At 40.7% G+C, this 24,641-nt stretch overlaps 1 protein-coding gene and 1 long non-coding RNA gene across 2 annotated transcripts in view; both read left to right on the plus strand.

The window, feature by feature from the left end:
* The window catches only part of LOC132113039 (glycine N-methyltransferase-like), an 83,289-nt gene extending 69,620 nt beyond the window's left edge, over positions 1-13,669 (plus strand). The window contains exon 6 of the mRNA XM_059520832.1: positions 13,236-13,669. Coding sequence (XP_059376815.1) covers positions 13,236-13,407 — 172 coding nt within the window. The 3' untranslated portion in view covers positions 13,408-13,669. The remainder of the gene's footprint in view (positions 1-13,235) is intronic.
* On the plus strand, positions 12,179-13,051 carry LOC132113040 (uncharacterized). The gene is made up of 2 exons (XR_009425073.1): positions 12,179-12,750; positions 12,828-13,051. It is a non-coding gene; the product is annotated as an uncharacterized LOC132113040 (long non-coding RNA).
* Positions 13,670-24,641: the final 10,972 nt, after the last annotated feature.

The raw sequence follows: 24,641 nt of genomic DNA on the forward strand, positions 1-24,641 counted from the left end.
TACCTTACCAATTCGAGTTGGAGTCTGATGATCAACAAGAGACTGATTCACAAGCACGACTGGAGCAGGACATTTCTCAGTGGTAAGTGTCAAGTGTTGAAAAGTTTGTGGTAATTATAAGATGTGATAAAACAAATGTTCTATCACAGCATAGGATACAGTGTCTTATCGGCATGATGTTAACCACATGGAAATATAGCGGTTTGTGGGCGGGCAAAACTAATACCAGTGACAAAACTACTTCCAAATACTTCCTTTAATTGTTTCTAGCATAACAGGAATCTTTGTTTTTCCTCTCCTATTAGGAGTACCTTGTATATCACCGAATGCTGAATCAGGCGAAATGTGAGCTCGTTTCTTAATAAATGCAACTAAATCCAACATTTTTACTTTGCATCCATGTTGCTCTTGCAGCTCATATACAACAGTACGCCATTTCTCCCTGAGTTTGAATGGGAGTTTAAGTATGATGTTTCCCATGTCAATGATCTCATTGAACTCCTCCATATAATCCATACCTGACATAGCAGTGCCATAAGCTCTAAGGAACATTGCAAAATCCAACAGGGCCTTTGAATATTCAGTTTAATCACTGGCCAGGACTTTGCTTTTTCCATATAAGCACACGATATCTCGTACATATTTCCAAAATTTTCTTTAAATCATTTTGATTTTTAATAACTTTAGCAATATTGTTGTCTTGCTCTGCAATAAACTGCTGACTTGTACTTGCAGACAAGATTGTAGACTGCTGACGTGTACTTGGAGGCAAGACTGTAGACCAGGGATAGGCAACTTCGGTCCTGGAGGGCCACTGTCCTGCAGAGTTTAGTTCCAACCCTAATTAAACACACTTGAACAAGGCAATCAGTGTTTTCGGGGGTTACTTGATAGATACAGGCATGTGAGTTTTTATGAGGGCTGAAGCTAAACTCTGCAGGATGCAGAACCTGATTTTACCAAGTGAGACATGTTCCTGGGACAACATCTTTGTTGACCCTGGAACAACATTGTGATTAACCAATCAGATTTGAAGAACAAGTTTATAGATTTTGTGAAGTTTACGCTTAAAATCACTGTTTGGTACTTGTACTGTACATCAGTGTCATTCATCTATCATTTCCTCTGATTTTAAGGATTACTCATGGTTAAGGTTAGGTTTAGGTGTAGGAATATGTCAGGACCACATTTTTTGAGTAAAATGTTATTCCAGGGTCAACAAAATATGTTGACCTAGGAACACATCTAACTATAATAACTATAATAGCAATATCAGGACGTGCCTGCAGGATAGTGGCCCTCCAGGACCGGAGTTGCCTATCCCTGCTGTAGACTGTTACCTTTTTACTTGAACTAGTGGTTTTGTCAGGTCTTTAAAAAGGATGGATATAACTTGGGGTGATACTTAGAACACCAACACGTTCTTTTAGTTTAACACCCATTGCATCTTTATCAAGTGAGTTCAAGACATCACCCATATAATCAACTCACGTCTTCTCTTGTGTCTGATTGAAGATTATTCATTGCTGCTTCTGCATGTTTTAGATAAGTGATCTTTTCTGTAGCAGCTTCTAGTTCACCTTGAATTTCTAAAGCTTCTAACCTTTTTTCTTAACAACTCTAGACATTCCTCTAACTCATGCCTTTTTTGCAGAGTATCAGCCTTGACTAATAGTGCTGCCCCTTTTGCTTTTTCTTGGAATACGGACAGAGCTTGTTGATTTGCTACTTAATCTACTTGAACTTTTAGAACGGTTGCTACACACAGATCTACGATCATCAACCTCTCCATTGTTTGGATCTTCTCAGCTGCTTTCACTATGCGTTGAAGTGACTTGCGGCAGGACACTGCAGGTGCCATACCACACAGTGATGGAGCTAGTCAGGATGCTCTCGATGGTGCACATGATGGGGGCCAGGGCTCTAGCTCTTCTCAGTTTGCGGAGGAAGTAGAGACTTATTATTAATTAATAATATTGCCTTTAACTTCCTCTAGATAATCTTTGTCTTTGTCTCTGAAATCTTTGATTTTGGACCACTGTGCAACAGTCCAGTTCTTCTTCTCTTTACCCAGGTAAGACGCCTCTGACGTTGTCTGTGGTTCAGGAGTGGCTTAGCAAGAGGAATATGTCAACTGTAGCCAGTTGTGTGGTCGCTCTTGATGCCTTGACCCCAGCCTAAGTCCATTCTTTGTGAAGTTCACTCAAATTCTTGAATCGATTTTGCTTGACAATACTCTGCGGTTCTCTCAGTTGGTTGTGCATCTTTTTCTTCCACACTTTTTCCTTCCACTCAACTTCCTGTTAACATGCTTGGATACAGCACTCTGTGAACAGCCAGCTTCTTTGGCAATCAATGTTTGTGGCTTATCCTCCTTGTGAAGGGTGTCAGTGATTGTCTTCTGGACAACTGTCAGATCAGCTGTCTTCCCCATGATTGTGTAGCCTAGTTAACCAAACTGAGAGACCATTTTGAAGGCTCAAGAAATCTTTGCAGGTGTTTTGAGTTGATTAGCTTATTGGTATGTCACCATATTCTAATTTGTTGTTTTTGGAGCACTTTTTTTTATTGGTCTTATGAAGTATTATAATTTATTGATATTTGAGTTGGTGTTTTTTTGTTAAATGTGAGCCGAAATCATCACAATTAAATGATCCAAAGACTTAAATTATTTCAGTCTATGTGCATTGAATTTATTTAATACACAAGTTTCACAATTTGAGTTGAATTACTGAAATAAATTAACTTTTCCACAACATTCTAATTTACTGAGATGCACCTATAGACTCAATACGATACCTGCTGATAGGCAGCTGCTTTCAAATGGTCCTGTGCTTATGTGTGTTCTGTAAATTGTTTTACTTTTTACAGCTCCTTTACTTCTGCCTCTTTTAAACACAAGTAAGATGTGTAAAGTCCCTGCTCAACTGTGTGAACATGTCATATTGCTGCTGCAGGGAGGTATGGGGACTGCAGATGTGGCCATAACAATAAACTGCAATGTTTGTTAAGGAAATAAGGGAGGACAGCTGATCACCCTTATAGTGCCTAATCATCACATGTAATTGTCTCTCTGTGTGTGTCCACCAACCCCCATAAATATCTGGGATAACATTGCACTGCAAGAGCTAACAAATCTGGTGCATCCAAGAGTATGAGATGCACTGTAGGACTTAAAGCAGCTGGTGACCACAACGCAAGGTACTGTATGCCGACTACAGATGTGGCCATTGCAATAAACTGCAATGTTAGTTATGTAGGACAGTGCTAAAGGAAAACAGGAAGGACAGCTGTTCTTCCTTACAGTGGCTAATCATCACATACACTAAGTAGACATCGAAAACGCATCTTTTACGGCGGCGGCGGTATAAAGTGCATTTGCAGCCTTTGACCGCTGAGTGGCGCTTTAACCACAAGTTATCAAACAAGCGCATCAAAGCACATTTTCGCAAATAGACGTCAGTTTTGCCTCACTGATGTGTTACATTTGACGGCTTCAGTCACGGAAAATGAAAGAAAAACACTATAGTTTAAATATTTAATATATTTAATATTTAATATTCACAGATGAAAGTTTGGTATTTAGGAAGTTATGTGCATTTCTTAGAACGAATTCAAGCAGGATAAATGTCAAGCCTGTGCCTGAGTATGTGCTTATATTTTCTAAGCTACATGGTATTAAACCATATTTTAGATTTGACACATTTAAAAAGTGTGCAGTATTATTTATATTATATTAATTATGCGTTATATTATTCAAAATAAATTGTGGTTTACTTTGCATCGGAGCATTAAAAGTGGTAGCCTATTTTAGGGGGGTAGGCTACATGGATTAATATGCAAAATGTCAATATTTTAATATATCATGCCTATATTTTCATTTATATTTTAAATATAAATATATTTTTTCCTTTAATAAAACAACATGCATTTTTGTTATTCGTTACCAGTCCTTTATTTTGACATAACCTTTTGGGAAAAAGACATTTGTCTGTAAATTGATTAAGAAATTGTTGCATGTTTAAATGTGAAGCACTGTATAATTTCGTTCTCATTATTTAGGCCTAATTTGCCTAAAACAATAAACGAATAAAATTAAACTGGCACGATTAAATCTTTGAAACTCTAAAGAATTAATAAAACGTCCTCACGATTAAACTCAAGTTCTCTCATTATAATCAACAACATTCACACGATGTAAAAAAAGGCTTTATTAATTGACAACTTAAGTGATTTTAAAGGGAACCTTCTTTACTTGCTTTTAAAGTAGGGTAATATAAATTTTTTTTTTTTTTTTTTTTTTTTTTTAGAACTTTAGAACTTTCTGTGTGTCTACAACGGATGCGAAAGTTGTCATCTGTGCCCCACAGCGAAAAGTGCGTCTAAACTTGATGACATCACACTATAGTGTCAAATCACCTGAACACAGTGTCAGAACATTTCATCATAAACAGAACGAGCATCAGTTCACTGATGGGGATCGTGTCCAGTGTATCCATCACTGGGTTCTGCTGTGGATCGTTCCACTTGTGTCCGGTGTAGATCTGGCCTGCGTTTTTTATTGTTTTATTTTACAGCCCTGCTTGTTTCAATGTTTTTATTAAAAATCTGTTTTGACTGCATGGTCATATTATCGAATTATTTACTGCCATGCGACCTACAAAAGTAAAGCTTGGCGAGTCGATGAACGAGCATTGCTGCAGGTTGATTTTTGTCGGATGTGCTGTGCTTGTGCTCCCGCGGTTGTCTTCATTTCTTCAGGTGAAACATCTCTCTCACTCGCAGCAGAGTCTGTGAGAAGCAACAACTTCCCCTGCGCGCGCACTGATACCAGAAACACGCTCCGCCTTCACTCCATGAATAAAGTATTTCATTATGTTTGAAATGTTATGTTCATAACATAGCATATAAAATAATAATAATAATAATTAAAAAATATAACAGGAGAGTTTCAAAGTGGCTTAAGCTATGTGTAAACATTTTTCCCTATATCACATGCCAAACTAATAACATTGTAAGCATTACATCTTTAATTGCTTCTTTCTGCTGTGAAAATTTTGTTTGTGATGAAAATAACATCTTTGTCAGTTATTTTATCTAAAACAGATCGATTAACTTCTTCAAGATTTCAAAATCAGATAGCATGCTGATAATGTAGTAGCACTGTAAGATTACATTTGTTTGAACGCATTATTGCAAAAGCGATTGAGTGTGAATCTGTTTAAATCATGCTTTAACCCGAAAATAATCAGTAAAAGAAACAGACAAACTCTTAACATCCCGCTCGACTCTTGCAGTCAACCTTCTGATCAAGCTAAATATGTTTAACATGAATTCTTGCTGAATATGCAATTATATGGCTGTTGGCATGAATTGTACTTGAGATGGAGCGCTCTTGGAGCGGGTGAAAACCACAAAGCTCATATTCAAGTGTTTGTGCAAAAAAATTATTAATGTGCATTAATGACAGGGAGACGCCGTTTCATCACTTTAATTTTTTCATGATAATGAATGTATAATTTTTTAATTAACATAATATCGTGGTGTCTCACATACATTAAAAATATATCTACAGAAAGCTTGAAATGTTTTTAAAGAAAACGAATAGTGTAATGTGTGAATGTTGCATTTCTCTCGTCGGAGAGAGCCAACACTGTGAATATAACCAAAACAACAGTCCTATATAAACCGGTTCAGCAAGTGAAAGCCTCATAAGACACTGTCCAAATGAAAGAACAATTCACACCTTTGTCTCGACCCCCACAAGCCATGCATAACTATCCAAAACCCAACCCCCTCAAGCTGAACAGAATTCAGTCTGTGTTTTGGCTCTGAGGAACGGTGTGTTACTGGGCTGAAACATGCCTGCACTCAGCAGCACTACTCTTTGTATTCATAATTTTCTCGCAGCCCATATTATTATTTTCACAAGACCATAATGATAATAACAAATCATCAATTAATAATGAATCATTATTTTACGAAAATCATTGTTATTTGTGATCGTGGATGTTTGCGGAAGGCTTTAAGACCAAGCGGAATCCTCTGTTCCCGCCTCACAGCGCGCGGGTCTCCGAGGCTTCACTGTCTGCTGTTTGACTTTACTGAATCAGATTGAGGCCAATACAACTTATTGATCATGAGCCCAACATTTAGCAAGGCAGGAAAACATTCATTCTAATGAAAGGAAGAAATATTTCACTGAGCTAATGCTGTTAGAGAGAGAGAGAGAGAGAGAGAGAGAGAGAGAGAGAGAGAGAGAGAGAGAGAGAGAGAGAGAGAGAGGGAAACGAGTCTAGGGCTATTCTAAAACTAGGAGCTCATTATATTGAAGTACAAATCCAAACACCAGAAACATTATGCATTTTATTTATTCACATGCTGTATGGTTGAAATAATATTTTAGTTCACAACTTTAAGTCACTTTGTTTAAAAAGAATTGCTTTATTGGCTAATGTTTCGTAAACCTTCAGTTGTTATGCTCTAAAATCCATGCCATTATTAATTTCACAGTATTTTTAACACCTAAATGACTAATCTTTAAAGTCACAATTCTATAATGGTCAAAATTACTAGGCCAATGGTATTTTTTAATGACATTATTTTATTATTATTATTATTATTATTATTATTTAATATTTGTAGCCTACATAAATAGGTAAAGCAAAACAAATATTCGGATTGTCCCTTATTTTTTCCCTTGTTTTCTTAAAGAATAAACACGTATTTTTTACAAGAATAAACATGATAACATATTATTAATTAATAAAAATAATTTAAGTAATTAAAACCTTTTTTTTTAACCTTGAATTTAAATAGGCTACTATTAAACTAACTTTAAATTCTCAAGGATTTTATAAGTAAAAAAAAGTTCTAAATTATTATGATAATTCGATTTTTTAAAATGAACAATTCCTGTATAAAATGGGACAGCAACCTAGTGGTTCTCAACCTTTTTTTCCAGCGGGCCGCACTATGGTCTAAGTGAAAGTCGCATATAATTTACATATTACGTCAGCAATACAAACCAACCTGATTTATAATATTATAGCCTAACTATTATGATATATAATCTATTACATTCATTGAAATAAACAATTCTACTCCCCATAAATAAAACACCTGATGCTGTCGGGAGCTGACCAATTTTGTGAGATTCAGCTTGAAAGGAGTAACAGCACAAAGAAGTTGCGATTGTAACGCCTGTGTTATACTCTCCGCATGAGCAATCCGGACGCAGACACGGCCAGCGCGGACGCAGACTTCTTCAATTTATACTTCTGAATGCGCAGGCTGATGGCCAGCTCTGCAATTGCCCAGAATTAATGCACATCTGACTGTCTTTATATTCTTTTACTGACGGATTGCACAGGTTCGAGTAGCAACGAGCTTCTTCACTCTGCCTGCACATGTGCAATTTTGCTTTTGAAGTCGTCTGCTCAGAGCCTCGGCACACACTCTCCAATGACGTTTTTTACGTCACGCCTACCTAGCGGTCCGTAGCGGACTCGCGGACGCAGAAAGTTTGACAGAGGCTTTAAGATGCAGGCTTGCATGACCTGACGCGCAACACTTCAGAAAATGTGCGTTCACAAATGTAGCCTTTTTTGATCCAAATATGGAAAGCACTTTTGAATTTAATAATATGAGGTTCTCTCAGGAGATGTTTTGCCACATTTCTTCAATTAAGGATTGCTAGTGTATGGTGTTTCTATTTGCCTGAACTTCTTCAAGTGAGTTGCGCGACAAAAAAAATGAAAATCCAGCACTTCTCCATACTGATACTGCGACTATTCACAGTTTGTACATGTTCATTCGCTGGCATATTTTTTGAATTTCTTTTTTTTCTCCCTTAAAAAACAAATGTGTCCATTCTGATGCGTCCAATTTTACCTTAAAGGCAATTTACCTAATGGCTGTTGATTTGAATTTAATTCTGCCAAAGTGCGTGCTTGTATGTGTTCGTTAAATGCTTATGCCAGTAGGTCTGCTCATGTCTGAAAATAATATATGAAGAAAAAAAAAATCACATAAAAACATTAGGATATAGCGTATATTCCATTAGTAGCATTTTTTTTTAATTGATGTAAAAAATAAAATTTTACAAACTGATAAAGTTTTTTTTTTTTTTTTTTATTCAGCATGTGAATTCGTGACGGGTCGCGGGTTGAGAACCACTGCTTTATATCAAACATTTTTAAATCGTCCACAGCTGATCATCGCAGGAGGCTGATCTGCGCCAGAGCGCGTGAAGTGAATGTAATGAACTCATTTTGTGAATATAATGAACTCAGAATGAAGTCATTTTCAGATGCAAAAAAAAAAAAAAAAAAAACCCTGGTTAGCCTAGATTAGTCCCAGGCTCTGTTCTGAAGTAAAATAATTATAATTACTGTTAACCAAGAGTAACAAATTTTAACGGATTAATTGGCTATTTTCATTTGCTGAATGTTTTCACGCAAAAAAATTAATTAAGTTTGTCAGAGGAAAAAAATATATGAGTCGTGTATACGTTTCATTTTAACGGATTAATCACCTATTTTCGTTTGCTGCATGTTTTTTTTTAAACACGCTTTGTGTTTGAAAAAAAGATTATAGTGAGTTTGTGAGAGGAAAAAAATAGGCTATAAGAAAATATTTTACAACAAATCCTTTAAATTTAACAAATTTATCAGAACAAAACAATGATTAAAAATATATAATTCTAATGGATAAATATAATTGCAGTATATAATAATATAGGCTTAGTAATAAAAAAATAATAATAGGCTAATAATAATAATTTAAAGCTAAGCATAAGGTAAGCTTGGGCTCTCAATCGGGAGAAATCCAAACGTTTCCATAATCGTGATGTTGCCCATTTGAAGCTTAACTATTATTCATGAGGTAAATAGGCTGTGTGCGTTTCATTATTGATGGAAAAAAATCATAATTAACAATATGTCAAAGTGCTCACGCCAAATGTCTGGTGAACGACTGCTGTTTCCAGTGAATATGTGCGCGAGGCACCAGCAATCAAATAGCTGAAACAAATAATACTTAATTTTTGGTCACACATAAGGCATAATTCAAAAATGCAAAGTGTTGGTAGTTTGAAAAATCAAGAATAATAACAGAGTTAATACTAATTATTGCTAAATGCTGGACCGTTCCCATTTCGCTCTGCTTATGGAACCTGAAGATTTTTTTAAACCAAGAATGAACCGAAATTAAAATGAAATTAAAACATTTAGCTTATATATATATATATATATATATATATATATATATATATATATATATACATATACATAGGCAATATTTATTTACTGTTTAATAAAAATAGCATAGATATGATCCTTTGTGTAAAGGTCTTCTTTTAATTTTTGTTTAGTAGACTGTAGCCTAAGACTATCCTACATTTTAAAAATTAACAAATTGTAAAAAAAATTATGTTCTTTTTTTTTTAAAATGTTACAATGTTATATCATAATGTTATTGTTGTTTTACTTACTGCTATCTCATTTTATAATTACATTCATTTCGCAATCCGTCCCTTTGCGCCACCTGGCGGTAGTTTCGCGAATGATTTCAACATGCGACTGAATTACAGTTGCGGCGGTATGCGCGGCGGTAAGGCCCAGATAGGCTGGCCACCTACTGTATAGCTGTGTGTGTGTGTGTGTGTGTGTGTGTGTGTGTGAGTGAGTGTGTGTGTATGTCTGTCCACCATCCTCACACAAATATCTTGGATAACATTTCACAGCAAGAGCAAGAACAAATTTGGTGCAGTCCATGAGCATGAGATGCACTGTAGGACTCAAAGCAGCTGGTGGTCACGACAAATACTTTTGATATTTGAAATTAGTTTGATTTCCTTTTGAGTAACACAAACAAATATATGAAGAATGTTTAATCTGTTCTGTCCCTACATTAAATCAATAGGGACATAAAAATGGCATAAAAGTAATCAATGCAAGACCAGTGTTTATTTATTTATTTATTTATTTTTATAAGACAATCACTTTGTATGATAAACAGAACAACATGTAAGTGTTATTCACAATTCACGGGACACCTCACATATAAAGAGTGAAATCGAAATATGGTGACATCAGTTGCCATCATAACACTAGCTAGCTCCAGTAAGGTTTGGATGTTATTCATGTGCTGCTTCATTCTCTGGTGTTTCATGAAATAAAGAAAAAAATGCAGATATTGAGTGCCATGAGGGGAGTAAATTATAACATAACATTTTTAGGTGAACTGTTTTATTAAAGGGTTAGGTCATCCAAAAATTTAAATCTTGTCATTTACAGACCATCATGTTATTACCAAAATTCAAGACGTTTTAATAAAACCAGAAAAAGTTATGTCTCTCTGTTAAAAGACTGTTTTAACATCAAATTGCAGTATAATTTTCCTTTCCATCTCTAACTGTACTGAGCTAGAACAATAACCACAGTGACACTTGTAAAATCGGCACATCATAATGCATTATTATCTGTACTTTTAAAACAATTGTCCATAATTGTCTAAAATACAGTATGCACAATCTGCAATAATACCACATCCGGAAATGTCATACTTTTTTATGCATAATAATAATAATAATAATAATAAGATAAGATAAGCCTTAGATTCATGAAAAATTTGTCCAATGACTGATCAGATTTTGTGTGAGGACAAGCAATTTGTGCATTACTAGTACATGTGAGATAATATGTAGAATCTCAGAATCATGGCTTTTAGATGTTAGAAAAAACTAGTCGCTGAATGGTTTTCTATACCTACAGTACTTTAGGTTTTTGTTGAACAGTTGTTGATGTTAAATGCATGATGTACTGTACTTAAAGGGATACTCCACCCCAAAATTAACATTTTATCATTAATCACTTACCCCCATTACCCCCATTTACCAACACGTAAATGCTTTGTTCATCTTCGTAACACAATTTATGTGTTCATTAATGACTCACCCTCATGACGTTCCAAACCCGTAAGACCTCCGTTCATCTTCGGAACACAGTTTAAGATATTTTAGATTTAGATTTAAAAAATGTATGTACGGTATACTGTCCATGTTCAGAAAGGTAATAAAAACATCTGTAAAGTAGTCCATGTGACATCAGAGGGTCAGTTAGAATTTGTTGAAGCATCGAAAATAAATTTTGGTCCAAAAATATCAAAAACTACGACTTTATTCAGCACTGTCTTCTCTTCTGGGTCTGTTGTGAGCACGTTCACAACACTGCAGTGTAGTGAAGTCCGGTCGGTTCACGAATAAATCATTCGATTTAACCGGTTCTTCTTGAACCAGTTCACCAAATCGAACTGAATCGTTTGAAATGGTTTGCGTCTCCAATAAGCATTAATCCACAAATGTCTTAAACTTTTTTTAACGTGGCTGACACTCCCTCTGAGTTAAAGTAATTCAATTACTCATACAGTACACTGACTGAACTGCTGTAGAGAGAACTGAAGATGAACACAGAGCAGGTTCACTTGTTCTTTTGATTGGCCTTCATTCAAGCCTTCGGTTTACCCGCGCTCATAACATTAGCACAGAATCAGTTCAGAATCTATCACCAAAAGAACCAGTTGGGTTCAGATGCACTGTGTGTCAGTCTACTTCACGCTGAATCACACATGTGCAGTATTATCAGCTCCTCTGTTCTCAAATCAGACTTGTCCGACAGAAACGGTTCTTGACTCGAGAACGAGTCAATCATTTGTTCGTTATCTGGCCCGGCTCGGTGTTCATCTTCAGTTCTCTCTTCACAGCAGTTCAGTCAGTGTACTGTTCTAAACACTGCAGTAAATGAATTACTCCGGGATATTGGTTTATTTTAACTCAGAGGGAGTGTCAGCCACGTTAAAAAAGTTAACAGCTTAAGTCATTTGTGGACTAATGCTTATTGGAGGCACGAACCGTTTCAAACGATTCAGTTCGATTTGGTGAACTAAATTGAATTAAATTGAATGATTCGTTCGCGAACCAGACATCACTACACTGCAGTGTTGTGAACGCGCTCACAACAGACCCGGAAGAGAAGGCAATGCTGAATAAAGTCATAGTTTTTGTTATTTTTGGACCAAAATGTATTTTCGATGCTTCAACAAATTCTAACTGACCCTCTGATGTCACATGGACTACATTGATGATGTTTTTATTACCTTTCTGGACATAGATAGTATACCGTACATACATTTTCAATGGAGGGACAGAAAGCTCTCTGACTAAATCTAAAATATCTTAAGCTGTGTTCCGAAGATGAACGGAGGTATTACGGGTTAGGAAAGACATGAGGGTGAGTCATTAATGATATAATTTAAATTTTTGGGTGAGCTAACCCTTTAAGATATTTTCCATATTTTCGGAAGGCTTTTTGTGACTGTCCCATAGACTGCCAAGTAAAATACACTGTCAAGGTCCAGAAAAGAATGAAAGCATTATCAGAATAGTCCATCTGCCATCAGTGGTTCAACCATAACGTTATGAAGCAATGAGAGTACTGTTTGTAAGCGAAAGAAAACCAAAATAATGACTTTTTTCAGCAATTCCTTTGTCAACAGTCTCCTCTGTGTCTCTCAACATCACTTGAACGGCCTATGTTCTTCGGTGTCAGCCACACCACAAGGATGCACTGTTTTCTCTCAAATCAAATCATACATTGCCAACTGGCAACCACGTGCTCTCTCTCTCATGAGGCCAACACGTAAGTGACTGTAATTCGTCAACAGGCCTCTGGAGGCTGGCTGCAAAAGGAAGTCAATCACATAGACTACGGGTGACGTCACAGACACTACGTCCATGTTTTTATACAGTCTATGATAAATACACGTAGAAACAGTCCATCCTTGTGGTGCGGCTGACACAGAAGAGCGTAGGCAGTTTGAGTGAAGTGGAGAAACACAGAGGAGACTGTTCACAAAGGAATTGTTGAATAAAGTCATTATTATTGTTTTCTTCGCTTACAAACAGTATTCTTGTCACTTCAGAACGTTACAGATGGACTATTCTGATGATGCTTTTCATTATTTTCTGGACCTTGATAGTGTATTTTACTTGGCAGTCTATGGGACAGTCACAAGCCTTCAGAAAATATAGAAAATATCTTAAATTGTGTTCCGAAGACGAACAAAGCTCTTACGGAACTCTTGTTTAGAACAACATGGGGGTAAGTGATTAATGACAAAATTTTTATTTTGGGGTGGAGTATCCCTTTTTAAAGCTTTTCTTTTCTGTCTTGCAGTAAATTCCGCCTGTCATACTACCCCCATCGTTTGGAGAGTTTTAAGGAGATTTTAAGATCATCATTTTTGGGAAAATGCGAGCTCAATGTATATGGAGACTTCGAGCAATACACCCCAGGGCAAGGAGAGGTGCCCTGTTATTTCATTCATGTGGTTAAAAAGACTACTTAAAGCCATTTTTAAAGCCATTTGGTTGTGAAAATTTGTCTGTGCAAAGAGAGAGAAAAAATAAAAAATAAAACAAGGGCTTGCATGACATGATTTTAGTTATTTTGCTTTGTAGGGGATTATGTTTTTCTCTTTTTATTTACTGTTTCGTATTACACATTTTTAAGCATGTGTAACATTTAACATTTAACATTACAGAACTCTGCTGAAAGCATATCACACAGAATGTGTTTTTGTGTTTCTCTGTGCTGCCTAGTTATTATTTTTATTTTTTAATCGTGGTAAGTTAATTCAATTTCTCACTTAAAAAAGACCAAGTACTGGTTTAACACTGCAACCTGTAGAAAGAATTGCTGAAAAATCTTTAGCAATTATGCACAGACTGTTATGGTGCAAACACAGATAAAAAAGATTATATAAACCGTATAAGTAAAAGCGAGATTAGGGTGTACACTTAAATTCACTTACACATACTTAATGAACTACTTGAATACACAGTATGAAGTAGTCTTACCTATGTGTATAACTGAATGTTCAGACAAATACATATCACTGCTGTATGTCTTTCAAAAAATATTTTAAGTGCTGAATCTTTGCGTTTTTTTTTTTTTTTTGCTTTAAATGTGCACCAACTGATACATAGTTTAATGATCTATAGGTATGCAAATATTAAAGTTTACTGGACCTATATATTTTTCCTTTCAAATTGTGTATTAACATCTATTAACATCAGTTTGTTTTGGTTTGTTAATTGGTGGTTGTAACTTGTAAGGTTTTATTTTAATTTTTTTTTTCATTGTGCTGACCCATATCAAAGTCCTTTGACACTCACACAATGTAAAGACTGTGTTTAATTCCAAAATAAAAACCCTCTAAAAATCTATATAACCTCCCCCTTTTGTGTCCTCTTTCATATCCACTGTTTTGAACATCTTCATCTTCAAGACTAATAACTGTTCAGTCACTATATCATTCTGAAGTGAAACTGGTCTTTTGAAAACAATTTATTTAAAAAATTATAGAAAACCATGTACATGGGAAAATTTAGAGGATTTTTTTTTTTTTTGTATTTAGCATTAGAGAGTCCCGACATTTTGTGGGTGAGACACTGACGTGGTGTCATTCTTGTGCACAAACCCTTCTTTGTTAACAGGAATTTTTGGGTTTATATATGGCATTTATTGTGGAATTATTTTATATCAAAATTTAACATCATATTGTGTAAGGACAAGAGATGAACAGATCCATTTGCAAGCTTTATTAAGAAGACGTGATTAGAAACAGGCAGGGGTCAGAAAATGGCAAACTGGTATGTATACGACATGGCAAGAGCAGTCTGGTAAACAAGTGAGGGTCAGTCACCGGCGAATGTATTCCAACAGGGTGAGACTAAAGGGATAATCCAGGTAAAAGTCAAGGTCCAGGCAGGGGCAGACAATATCCGAACAGGGCAAGACAAAAGGAGTCATCCGAGACACACATGCAATAGTCAGAACACGAGAATACTGACAAGGCAAGACTCGGATAAGGCTAGAAAAACTAAAGCAGGCTCCGTAAAGTAGCTATCAGCTAAACAGTTATATACGCTAAACAATACTCGACAGTGAATGGTGATGTGAGATATATATATATAGTGTGTTATTGGTAGTAGCTGTGTGTGATTGGTTTCAGGTGAATTTGTGATTAGTGCCATGGAGCTTGGGAAATGTAGTCCAGGATGATGTGTAACAGTATGTGTGGTGTGAGAGTCAATATAATGTGAGGCCGACCTCTGGTGGCATGGACAGGATTGCAGACACTCCTAAAACAGTAAAATACAGGAGAGTGGTGGAGCTGAGGCGGAACGGGGAGGGATGAAAGACCAGGTCCACATGGAAGTGGAGAGACAGAGGACTGAGGCAGAGTTGGCTGAGCAGAGCGCCAAAGCAGAACTGGCAAAGCAGGAAGCCAAGGAGCTGATGACCACCACAGCTGAGCACATGGGTCTGAAGATCCCCACGGCGGAGCAGGATGGAAGACCACAAGGCCAGAGCAGACTGAGCAGAAGAACACCACGGAGGAGCAGAAGACCACCAGGCCAGAGCAGACTGAGCAGAAGACCACCACAGAGGAGCAGAAGAACACCAGGCCAGAGCAGATGGGACAAAAGCCCACCATGGCAGAGCAGGCAGAGCAGAAGCCCACCAGGGCGGAGCTGAAGACCTCCACGGCAGAGGAGATGGTGCAGGAACCCACCAAGGTGGAGCAAACGGGACAGAAACCCACAAGGGTGAAGCATTCGAAGCAGTAGCCCACCAGGGTGGAGCAGACAGAGTGAAGCCTACTAGACTAGAGCAGAAGGCCAGCAGAGCATAATCAAAGACCACCATAACAGAGCAGATGAAGCTTTGGCCTGGGGCATAAGAAAAACTGAGATAAGAGAGATAGACAGCATATATAGTCTTAAGGACCCAGGTAGAGAACACAGAAAGTTGGTCAATAGTCCCCCTGGTGACCACTGAATGGGCAGACAGCTCACTGAATGAAACAGGATAGGCAGACAGTTCCCAAACAGGCTTATTTACTGGGACTGGCAAGGCAGACGGTTCAACAGATAGGTTGGGTAAATGGAAAATGCACACAGTTCATAAATGTTCTCTATTGTTAGAGGGTTAACGGGTCTGATGCAAAGTGCAGTTATAGTCTCTGGACTCATGATAGGCAGTTTTAAGGGGTCAGTGGTGGGTTTTTGTGCTGTGACAGACAGGGCAGTAAACTCTGTGTTAGTTTCCTTGAAAGTGACTGGACAGACAGGCAGTTCAATATTAAGTGTATTAACTGAAACCGGACTAGTAGACATGACAGTGAACTGAGTAGACAGATCATTTAGATTTAGACACATTAGGGGAAACACAACAAGCAAATAGTTCCTGAATGGTCTTTGGTCTTGTGACAGTGTTAGCAGGGCAGACAGATAATTAATTTAGAGTTTCCTCTGCAGTGACAGGCAGGCATGAGAGTTCCTGAACTGCTTCTTCTGCTGGGTTGAGTCAAGTCACCTTTATTTATATAGCATTATATAGACACAAAAAAGATTGTGTCAAAGCAACTGAATAACTTTAATTAGGAAAACAATGTGTCAATAATGCAAAATGACAGTTAAAGGCAGGACTTATGACTAGCAGTTGTGACTTGACTCAAAGAGATCAACTGTGAGTTGACTTAACCCAGGTCGATCAACTGTGACTTGACTTGACTCTAGAAGATCAGCTGTGACTTGACCCATGACGACCAACTGTGACTTAACTGGACTCAGGAAGATCAACGGTGACTTGACTTGACCAATTACGATAAACTGTGAGTTGACTTGACTTGACCCATGAAGATCAACTGTGACTTGACTTGACTCAAGAAGATCAGCTGTGACTTGACTTGACCCATGACGATCAACTGTGAGTTGATTTGACCAATGAAGATCAACGGTGCCTTGGCTAGACTCATGAAGATCAAAGTTTACTTGACTTGACTCATGAAGATCAACTGTGACTTGACGTGACTTATCACAGTACTGAGACTGCTCTCCTTAGAGTTAAAATGTCCTGCTCTTATCATCTGATCGTGGCTGTATCTCTCTACTAGTCCTATTGGATCTTAGTGCTGTGTTCGACACTATTGACCACAACATTCTTTTGCATAGACTTGAACACTTTGTTGGCATTAATGGAAGTGCATTAGCATGGTTTAAATTGTACTTGTATGACCGCCATCAATTCGTAGTAGTGAATGAAGAGGTATAATATCGATCACAAGTGCAGTATGGAGTACCACAAGGCTCAGTACTAGGGCCATTACTCTTCACACTTTACATGTTACCCTTGGGAGATATCATCAGGAAACATGGTGTTAGCTTTCACTGTTATGCTTATGATACTCAGCTCTATATTTCTTCGCGGCCCGGCGAAACATACCATTTTTAAAAACTAATGGAATGCATAGTCGATATAAAAAAACTGGATTACGAGTAATTTCTTACTACTAAATTCTGGAATAAAAAACAGAGGTGTTAATTAACGGACCTAAAACCTCTGCATGTAATAACCTAGAACACTGTCTAAGACTTGATTGCTGCTCTGTCAATTCTTCGTCATCAGTTAGGAACCTAGGTGTGCTATTTGATAGCAATTTTCCTTAGAAAGCCACATTTCTAGCATTTGTAAAACTGCATTTTTCCATCTCAACAATATATCTAAATTACGGCCAATGCTCTCAATGTCAAACGCAGAAATCTTAATCCATGCATTTATGACCTCAAGATTAGATTATTGTAATGCTTTATTGGGTGGTTGTTCTGCACGGTTGGTAAACAAACTCCAGGTAGTTCAAAATGCAGTGGCTAGAGTTTTTACTAGAACCAGGAAGTATGACCGTATTACCTAGATACCTAGAATATCAGAATAAATAATACCTGGAATATAAAAATCTACAGCGGGTGGCAGATCAAATCAAATCAAACTTTATTTCTATAGCCCTTTACAGCAGCCACAAGGTGTCCAAAGTGCTTCACATCAGATACAAATAACACATCATTCGAACACAATATTCAAATAAAATTATAAACAATAAGCTATATATAATTACTTAAAAACATCAATGGACAAAGGAAAAATAAAAAATGTTACAATGTTACACCGCTACTGCGTATTAAATGCCAGTTTTAAGTTTGGTTTTAAAGAGTACAATGTCTGTTTCAGTAGGCATGTCAGGGGGGAGCTTGTTCCAAAGCTTAGGGCCAGCAACAGCAAAGGCCCTATAACCCCACTGTTTATGCTTCGACTTAGGGACCTGTAAAGTGCATTGATCAGAAGACCGCAACTGCCGATTTTGTCCACCCAGAGTTAAAAGCTCAGACAGGTACTCAGGGGCTAGCCCATTTAGAGCTTTAAAAACAAACAATAAAATCTTAAAATCAATCCTAAAACGCACTGGAAGCCAGTGGAGAGTAGCTAAAACCGGAGTAATGTGTGCTCTTCTAGGAGTACTGGTTAAAAAGCGAGCAGCAGCATTTTGTACAAGTTGCTGACGGGAAAGAGATGTTTGACTCAGACCGACATAAAGAGCATTGCAATAATCAAGCCTTGAACTAATAAAGGCATGTAAAGCTCTTTCCAAATCGTGCCTTGTAAGAAAAGGCTTAACTTTACTCAGCAGACGAAGTTGGAAGAAGCTCATTTTTACTACATTGCTAATCTGTGTATCAAATTTCATGCTGCAATCGAAAGTCACGCCCAAATTCCTGACAGTTTGTTTGGCACATGGAGTCAAAGCTCCCAAACTTAAATTTGAATTTACTGACATGCATCTTGTATTGAAAACAATGCATTCAGTTTTATCTTCGTTTAAAGTAAGGAAATTGCGAGAAAGCCACAGCTTAATTTGAATAATGCAAGCGGTTTAATGCTACACTGTCATTTGATTTTAAAGGCAGGTAAATCTGCAGATCATCTGCATAACAGTGAAATGACAGATTATGCTTGTTTATTATAGCCCCTAGTGGCAACATATATAAAGAAAACAGGGTGGGGCCCAGAATTGAACCTTGGGGCACACCACAATAGAGGGGGGCAGACGATGATGAGCAATCTCCCACTGTGACAGCGAAACTCCTATTTGTTAAATATGACCTGAACCATTTAAGTGCGGAGCCTTGAATGCCTACACAATGCTCAAGACGTGCAAGAAGAATTGAATGGTCCACTGTGTCAAATGCTGCCATTAAATCCAGGAGCACTAATACAGTAGGGTCCCCTGAATCTACAGATAGTGCTATATCGTTTTGAACCCTTAACAGTGCCGATTCGGTACTATGACGTGATCTAAAACCAGATTGAAACTTCTCAAACACAGAATTTTGTTGTAGAAAAGCTTGTAACTGATTAAAAACAAGTTTTTCTAACACCTTCGAAATAAAAGAAAGATGTGAGACTGGTCTAAAATTCGACAAAACATTAGGATCAAGATTTGGTTTTTTAAGCAGGGGTCTAACTACGGCATGTTTAAATGCATCCGGGACTGAGCCAAAACTGAGACAAAAATGTAAAAACGTGAGTAAACTCGGCCCAAGAGTGCTAAAAACTTCCTTGAGCAACCAGGCAGGAACAATATCTAAACTACAACTGGTAGGTTTCATGTGATGTACAACCTGAGAGAGCAATGACAAAGAGATAGGTGCAAATTCCCCAAAGACAGCAGAGTACAAAGGATCATCAGGTACAAACTCACTAAGATCAACACTGGCATTTTGCCTAACTGAAGCTACTTTATCAACGAAGTAACATAAAAACTTTTCACACATACTGGTTGAAGCCTCTGTCAAAGCTAACGTACGTGGATTTAAAACAGAGCTTATAGTGTTAAATAAGACCTTAGGTACATGACAGCTGTTAAATATGACAGATGAGAGATAATCCATCTTTGCCACCTTTACTGCCCTCTGATACTCTTCAAGATTATCCCTTAAGATTCCCAGAGAAACTTGCAATTTGTCCTTCTTCCACTTCCTTTCAGCTTGTCTGCAATGTTGCCTTCTGGCTCTTGTGTTGTCATTTAACCAGGGGTCCGGTTTAGGTTTAGCAGACTTAAGCCGGTAAGGGGCAACTGTGTCTAGAATTTCTACAGTTGTTGAATAGAAAGCAGAGAGAATGTTATCTGAGGACGATGGAAGAACCATACCATTCTTGGCATAAAACGTACTCGGTTACTAAACGTAACTTAAGCCTTAGCTTAAGACGCTATGGGAAAAGTCTCTTTTCACGAAATACTGAAGCAAAAAATTATCCTTAATTTTGTATTTTTGTAAAGTGCATTTGCAGCAGTACACAGCCATAGGCGAGACGGCTCGTTCGCTCATTGGCTTGTTCTGCGGCAACTGCACTGCCTATCGAGCACAGGTTGATGCAACATAAGACCAATAAGGGCGCTTCGCGCCCTTCTTGCCACTTCCCGCCGAAACGGGTGTGGCCCAACCTATAAAAGGAGCTCGAAAAGGCTGACTCACCTGATTTATTTCATCGCCGAAGCGAACCAGAGTGAATCGTACGCACGGCAGAGAACACAGTACTCGTTCGCTCTTCTAGAGAGAACCGAGGTTACGTTTAGTAACCGAGTATGTTCTCTTACGAGAGCTCTCTCGTACTGCGTCTTAGCTTAAGACGCTACGGGAACCCAATGTAAAACGCCGTGCGCGCAGGGATCACACCAATAAACCTTAAGCAACGCGGGAACCTCCAGGTTATAGAACCTGATAAATGTAGACGGCGAGGCCCAACCTGCCGCCATACATATATCCTGCAAGGAGATCCCAGTAGACCACGCCCACGACGAGGCGACGCCTCTTGTGGAGTGTGCTCTGACGCCCAACGGGCACTGAAGGCCCCTGGAAGCGTAAGCTAACGCTATGGCGTCAACTATCCATCTGGATAGAGTCTGTCTCGAAACAGCCATTCCCTTGGAACGTCCACCGAACGAGACAAACAGTTGCTCCGTCTGCCGAAAGGCAGCAGAGCGAGACACATAAGCTTTTAAAACCCTGACAGGGCAAAGAAGACTCGAGTCTCTATCCTCTCCTGACACCGGCAGGGCAGACAGGGCAATAACCTGAGCCCGAAACGATGTGTTGAGGGATTTCGGCACATAACCATGCCTAGGTTTGAGTATGACCCTTGAGTCATTGGGCCCAAACTCCAAGCACGACTGGCTCACAGAGAGTGCGTGCAAATCACCCACACGCTTCACCGAAGCGAGAGCCAACAAGAATACTGTCTTGAACGACAGATGCTGAAGGCTAACCGATTGGATAGGCTAAAAAGGGGGACCCTTCAAGGCCTCCAAAACCGCCGCGAGGTCCCACATAGGGACTGACGGAGGTCTGGGAGGATTCAGCCTCCTAGCTCCTCTGAGGAACAGGATGACTAAATCATTCCTTCCTATTAACTGACCGAGCGCCGTTTCAGAAAACGCTGCGATGGCCGCCACATAAACTTTGAGCGTGGATGGGGCTCTGCCCTTATCCAATAGCTCCTGTAGGAAGGAGAGGACCTCCGTCACCTCACAACTAAGGGGTGAATAACCTCGAGCTGTGCACCAGCTGGAGAAAACCGACCACTTCGAGGCATACAGACGTCGTGTCGACGGAGCTCTAGCCTGAGTGATGGTATTTAGCACTCCCACTGCGAGATCAGCGGGTAACCGTTGAGCGCCCACACATGGAGGGACCACAACTCCGGTTGAGGGTGCCAAATCGAGCCCCTGAACTGCGAGAGGAGGTCACTCGTCAACGGTACCGGCCACGGGGCGATATCTGCTAACTGCATCAAATCTGGGAACCATGGTTGGTTCATCCAAAGAGGTGCTACAAGCAGTATTGAACATCTCGTTTCTCTCACCCGTTCCATCACCTGCAGAAGGAGGGAGACGGGAGGGAAAGCATAAAGCGGGCAGCACGGCCATTCCCGTGACAGCGCGCTTTCGTTCTTGGAAAAGAACGCAGGGCAGTGAGCGTTTTCGTGGGACCCGAAGAGGTCCACCTCCGCCCTGCCAAGTCTCTCCCACAACAGCCGGACTGTTTGCGGGTGTAGAGACCATTCGCCCGTAGGGACATTGCCTCTGGACAGCCTGTCTGGACCCAGATTCTGTAGCCCAGGCACATGCACTGCCCTCAGCGAACGCACGTTGCGCTGAGCCCAAACCAGGAGGCGTTCCGCTAGACTGTACAGGTTTCAGGACCCGAGACCGCCCTGGCGATTTATGTAGGACACCACAGACATGTTGTCCGAACGGACTAAGACGTGGTGATCCTTGATTTAGGGACAAAAGCGCATCAGCGCGTTCTCCACTGCCAGCATTTCTAGAAAGTTGATATGATGGAGCTTTTCCCGTTCTGACCATAGGCCAAAGGACGGTCTGCCCTCGAGCAGCGCTCCCCATCCCGAAGTGGAGGCGTCCGTCGACACCATCTTCACAATCGGGGAAGTCCCCAGGCTTACACCTGATCGGTACCAGCCGTTCGCTGTCCAAGGTGCCAGAGCTGTGACACAGCTCTGATTGACCTTGAGATGCCGCCGGCCAGACGCCCACGCTCTGCGCGGCACCCGCGTCTTCAGCCAGAACTGCAGGGGGCGCATGCGGAGCAGGCCCAGCTGCAGAGCCGGAGATGATCTTCTGACAGTGTTTCCGCAGCGGAAAGAACTCGCTGCGCGCTGAATGCCCATCACGCGCTGTGGTGACAGCTGCGCCGTCATGGAACACGAGTTCAGAACTATACCCAGAAACAGAATCGTCTGACTGGGGTTCAGCGAACTCTTCGCCCAATTGACACTGCGGCCGAGCTTCTCGATGTGATCGAGTAAAACGGCCTGTGGTCCACGAGCTCCACTCGTGATCGGGCCAGAACCAGCCAGTCGTCCAAATAATCCAGCACTCGCATGCCTCTGAGTCTGAGAGGAGCGATCGCTGCATCCATGCACCTCGTAAACGTACGAGGAGCCACGGAGGACTGTAAACTGGTATGCCTGGCCCTCGAAGGCGAATCTCAAATATCGCCTGTGGTTTGACGCTATCTGTATTTGAAAATACGCGTCCCTAAGATCTATTGACATGAACCAGTCCCCTCTGCGAATCTGTGCGAGGAGTTTCCTGGTCGTAAGCATTTTGAAACTGCGTTTCATCAATGCCTTGTTCAGCTGTCTTAGATCCAGTATGGGCCTGAGACCCCCGTCTCTCTTGGGCACCAGAAAGTATCTGCTGTACAGCCCCCCCTCGCTTTGAGCTTGAGACACAGGCTCTACAGCCCCTTTGCTCAACAGTTTTGATATTTCGGCCCGAAGTATGTGTGCTACTTCTGTTTTGACCGTAGTTTCGACGTGCGCTGAAAAGCGCGGAGGGCGTCGAAAAAAACTGTAGCGAGTAGCCTCTCTTTATAATGCCTAGAACCCAATCCGAAACCCCTGGAAGTGCTGACCATGCATCTGCATGAATGGCTAAGGGCTGGATGCGAAGCGCGCTCTGTTGACTGGGCAACGGCGGCGCTCGGGTGTGCTGCGCATCTGAGGCGGGGAGCGCGCTGATCACAGCGGGCAGATCGCTCCTCCTCGACCCCGTCCCGGCGCTTAACCGACTGGGGGAAGGCTGAGCAGGCCCCGTGGGACTCGATATGTCTGCGAGTAACTGTGGGCTGCATATGTGCACATTTACCACTTTCAACTCGCTGTCTGCCTGTGCAGAGCGTACGTGCACGGGCCTCGTTTTTACAGAAGCCACGCGCCGTATGTGACATAGTGTATGTGGGCACTGGGGAGTGGACACGTTTACTATGCGGCGCGCTCGACCGATCTGTGTCGATCTTATGTGCTCGAGTCTCGAGATGCGTTGCTGAAGCTGTTGTGATAACAGCTTCTTGTGTGCAGGCAAGCGGGCAACTGTGCAGGCTTGCGCGTTGCAGAAAACGCTGAGACAGTCACAATTCCTGGAACTGAAACAGCGGCGCGCTTGGGTGAGAGCTCGGCCACAGCGGAACTCGTACACCTGCGCTTCGATGAAGCAGCCATCGCGAGTAGTGCAGCCGCAGCGTCACACAGCAGGCTTTAGATGGCAACACCACTTTTGCCGCCGTCCAGCAGAGGGCAGACAAAGATGCGTCGCTATCGCCTGTTCCACCGGCGGAATTGACTGGTAGTTCCTGTTTTTTAGCATCATCAGTGTGGAGAATGCTAGTGAGACAGACGAACGAGTTCGCACTGAATATGGACCGTTCCAAGCCTTCGCCACCTCTTCGTGAAGCTCAGGAAGAAATGAGGCGGGCTTTGAGAATTACGCTCATCCGAAAGGGAAATACCATCCAGCCGGGAACGAGAGGGGGGGCGCTGGTGCAAACCACTCGCGGCCGAGACTCGTCGCGGCCCACGCGAGCATTCGCCCCGGCTCCTTCTCAATGTCAGCTCGTCTGCTGGGCTTCTGAGCAGAAGGCGCGAGATCCTCGGAGCTCGCCCAGCCCTCACTGCCCGAAGCTAGCAGAGAGCGCGTGTCTTCTTCCCCCGATGCGGCCCTGAGATCGACTTCCTCGGACGACGCGCCGGCAAACAGCGGGCGATGCATGGGGGGGCGGTGAAGCAGGGCGAACCGGCGAGCTCGGTTGAGCTGAAGACGGTTTTCGGAATCCGCTGGAAGCGATGCTTTTACGGCGCCTCAGCGCAGCGGAGAATGCA

The sequence above is a fragment of the Carassius carassius genome, chromosome 32, assembly GCF_963082965.1.
Source record: "Carassius carassius chromosome 32, fCarCar2.1, whole genome shotgun sequence".
NCBI classification, from domain to species: Eukaryota; Metazoa; Chordata; class Actinopteri; order Cypriniformes; family Cyprinidae; genus Carassius; species Carassius carassius.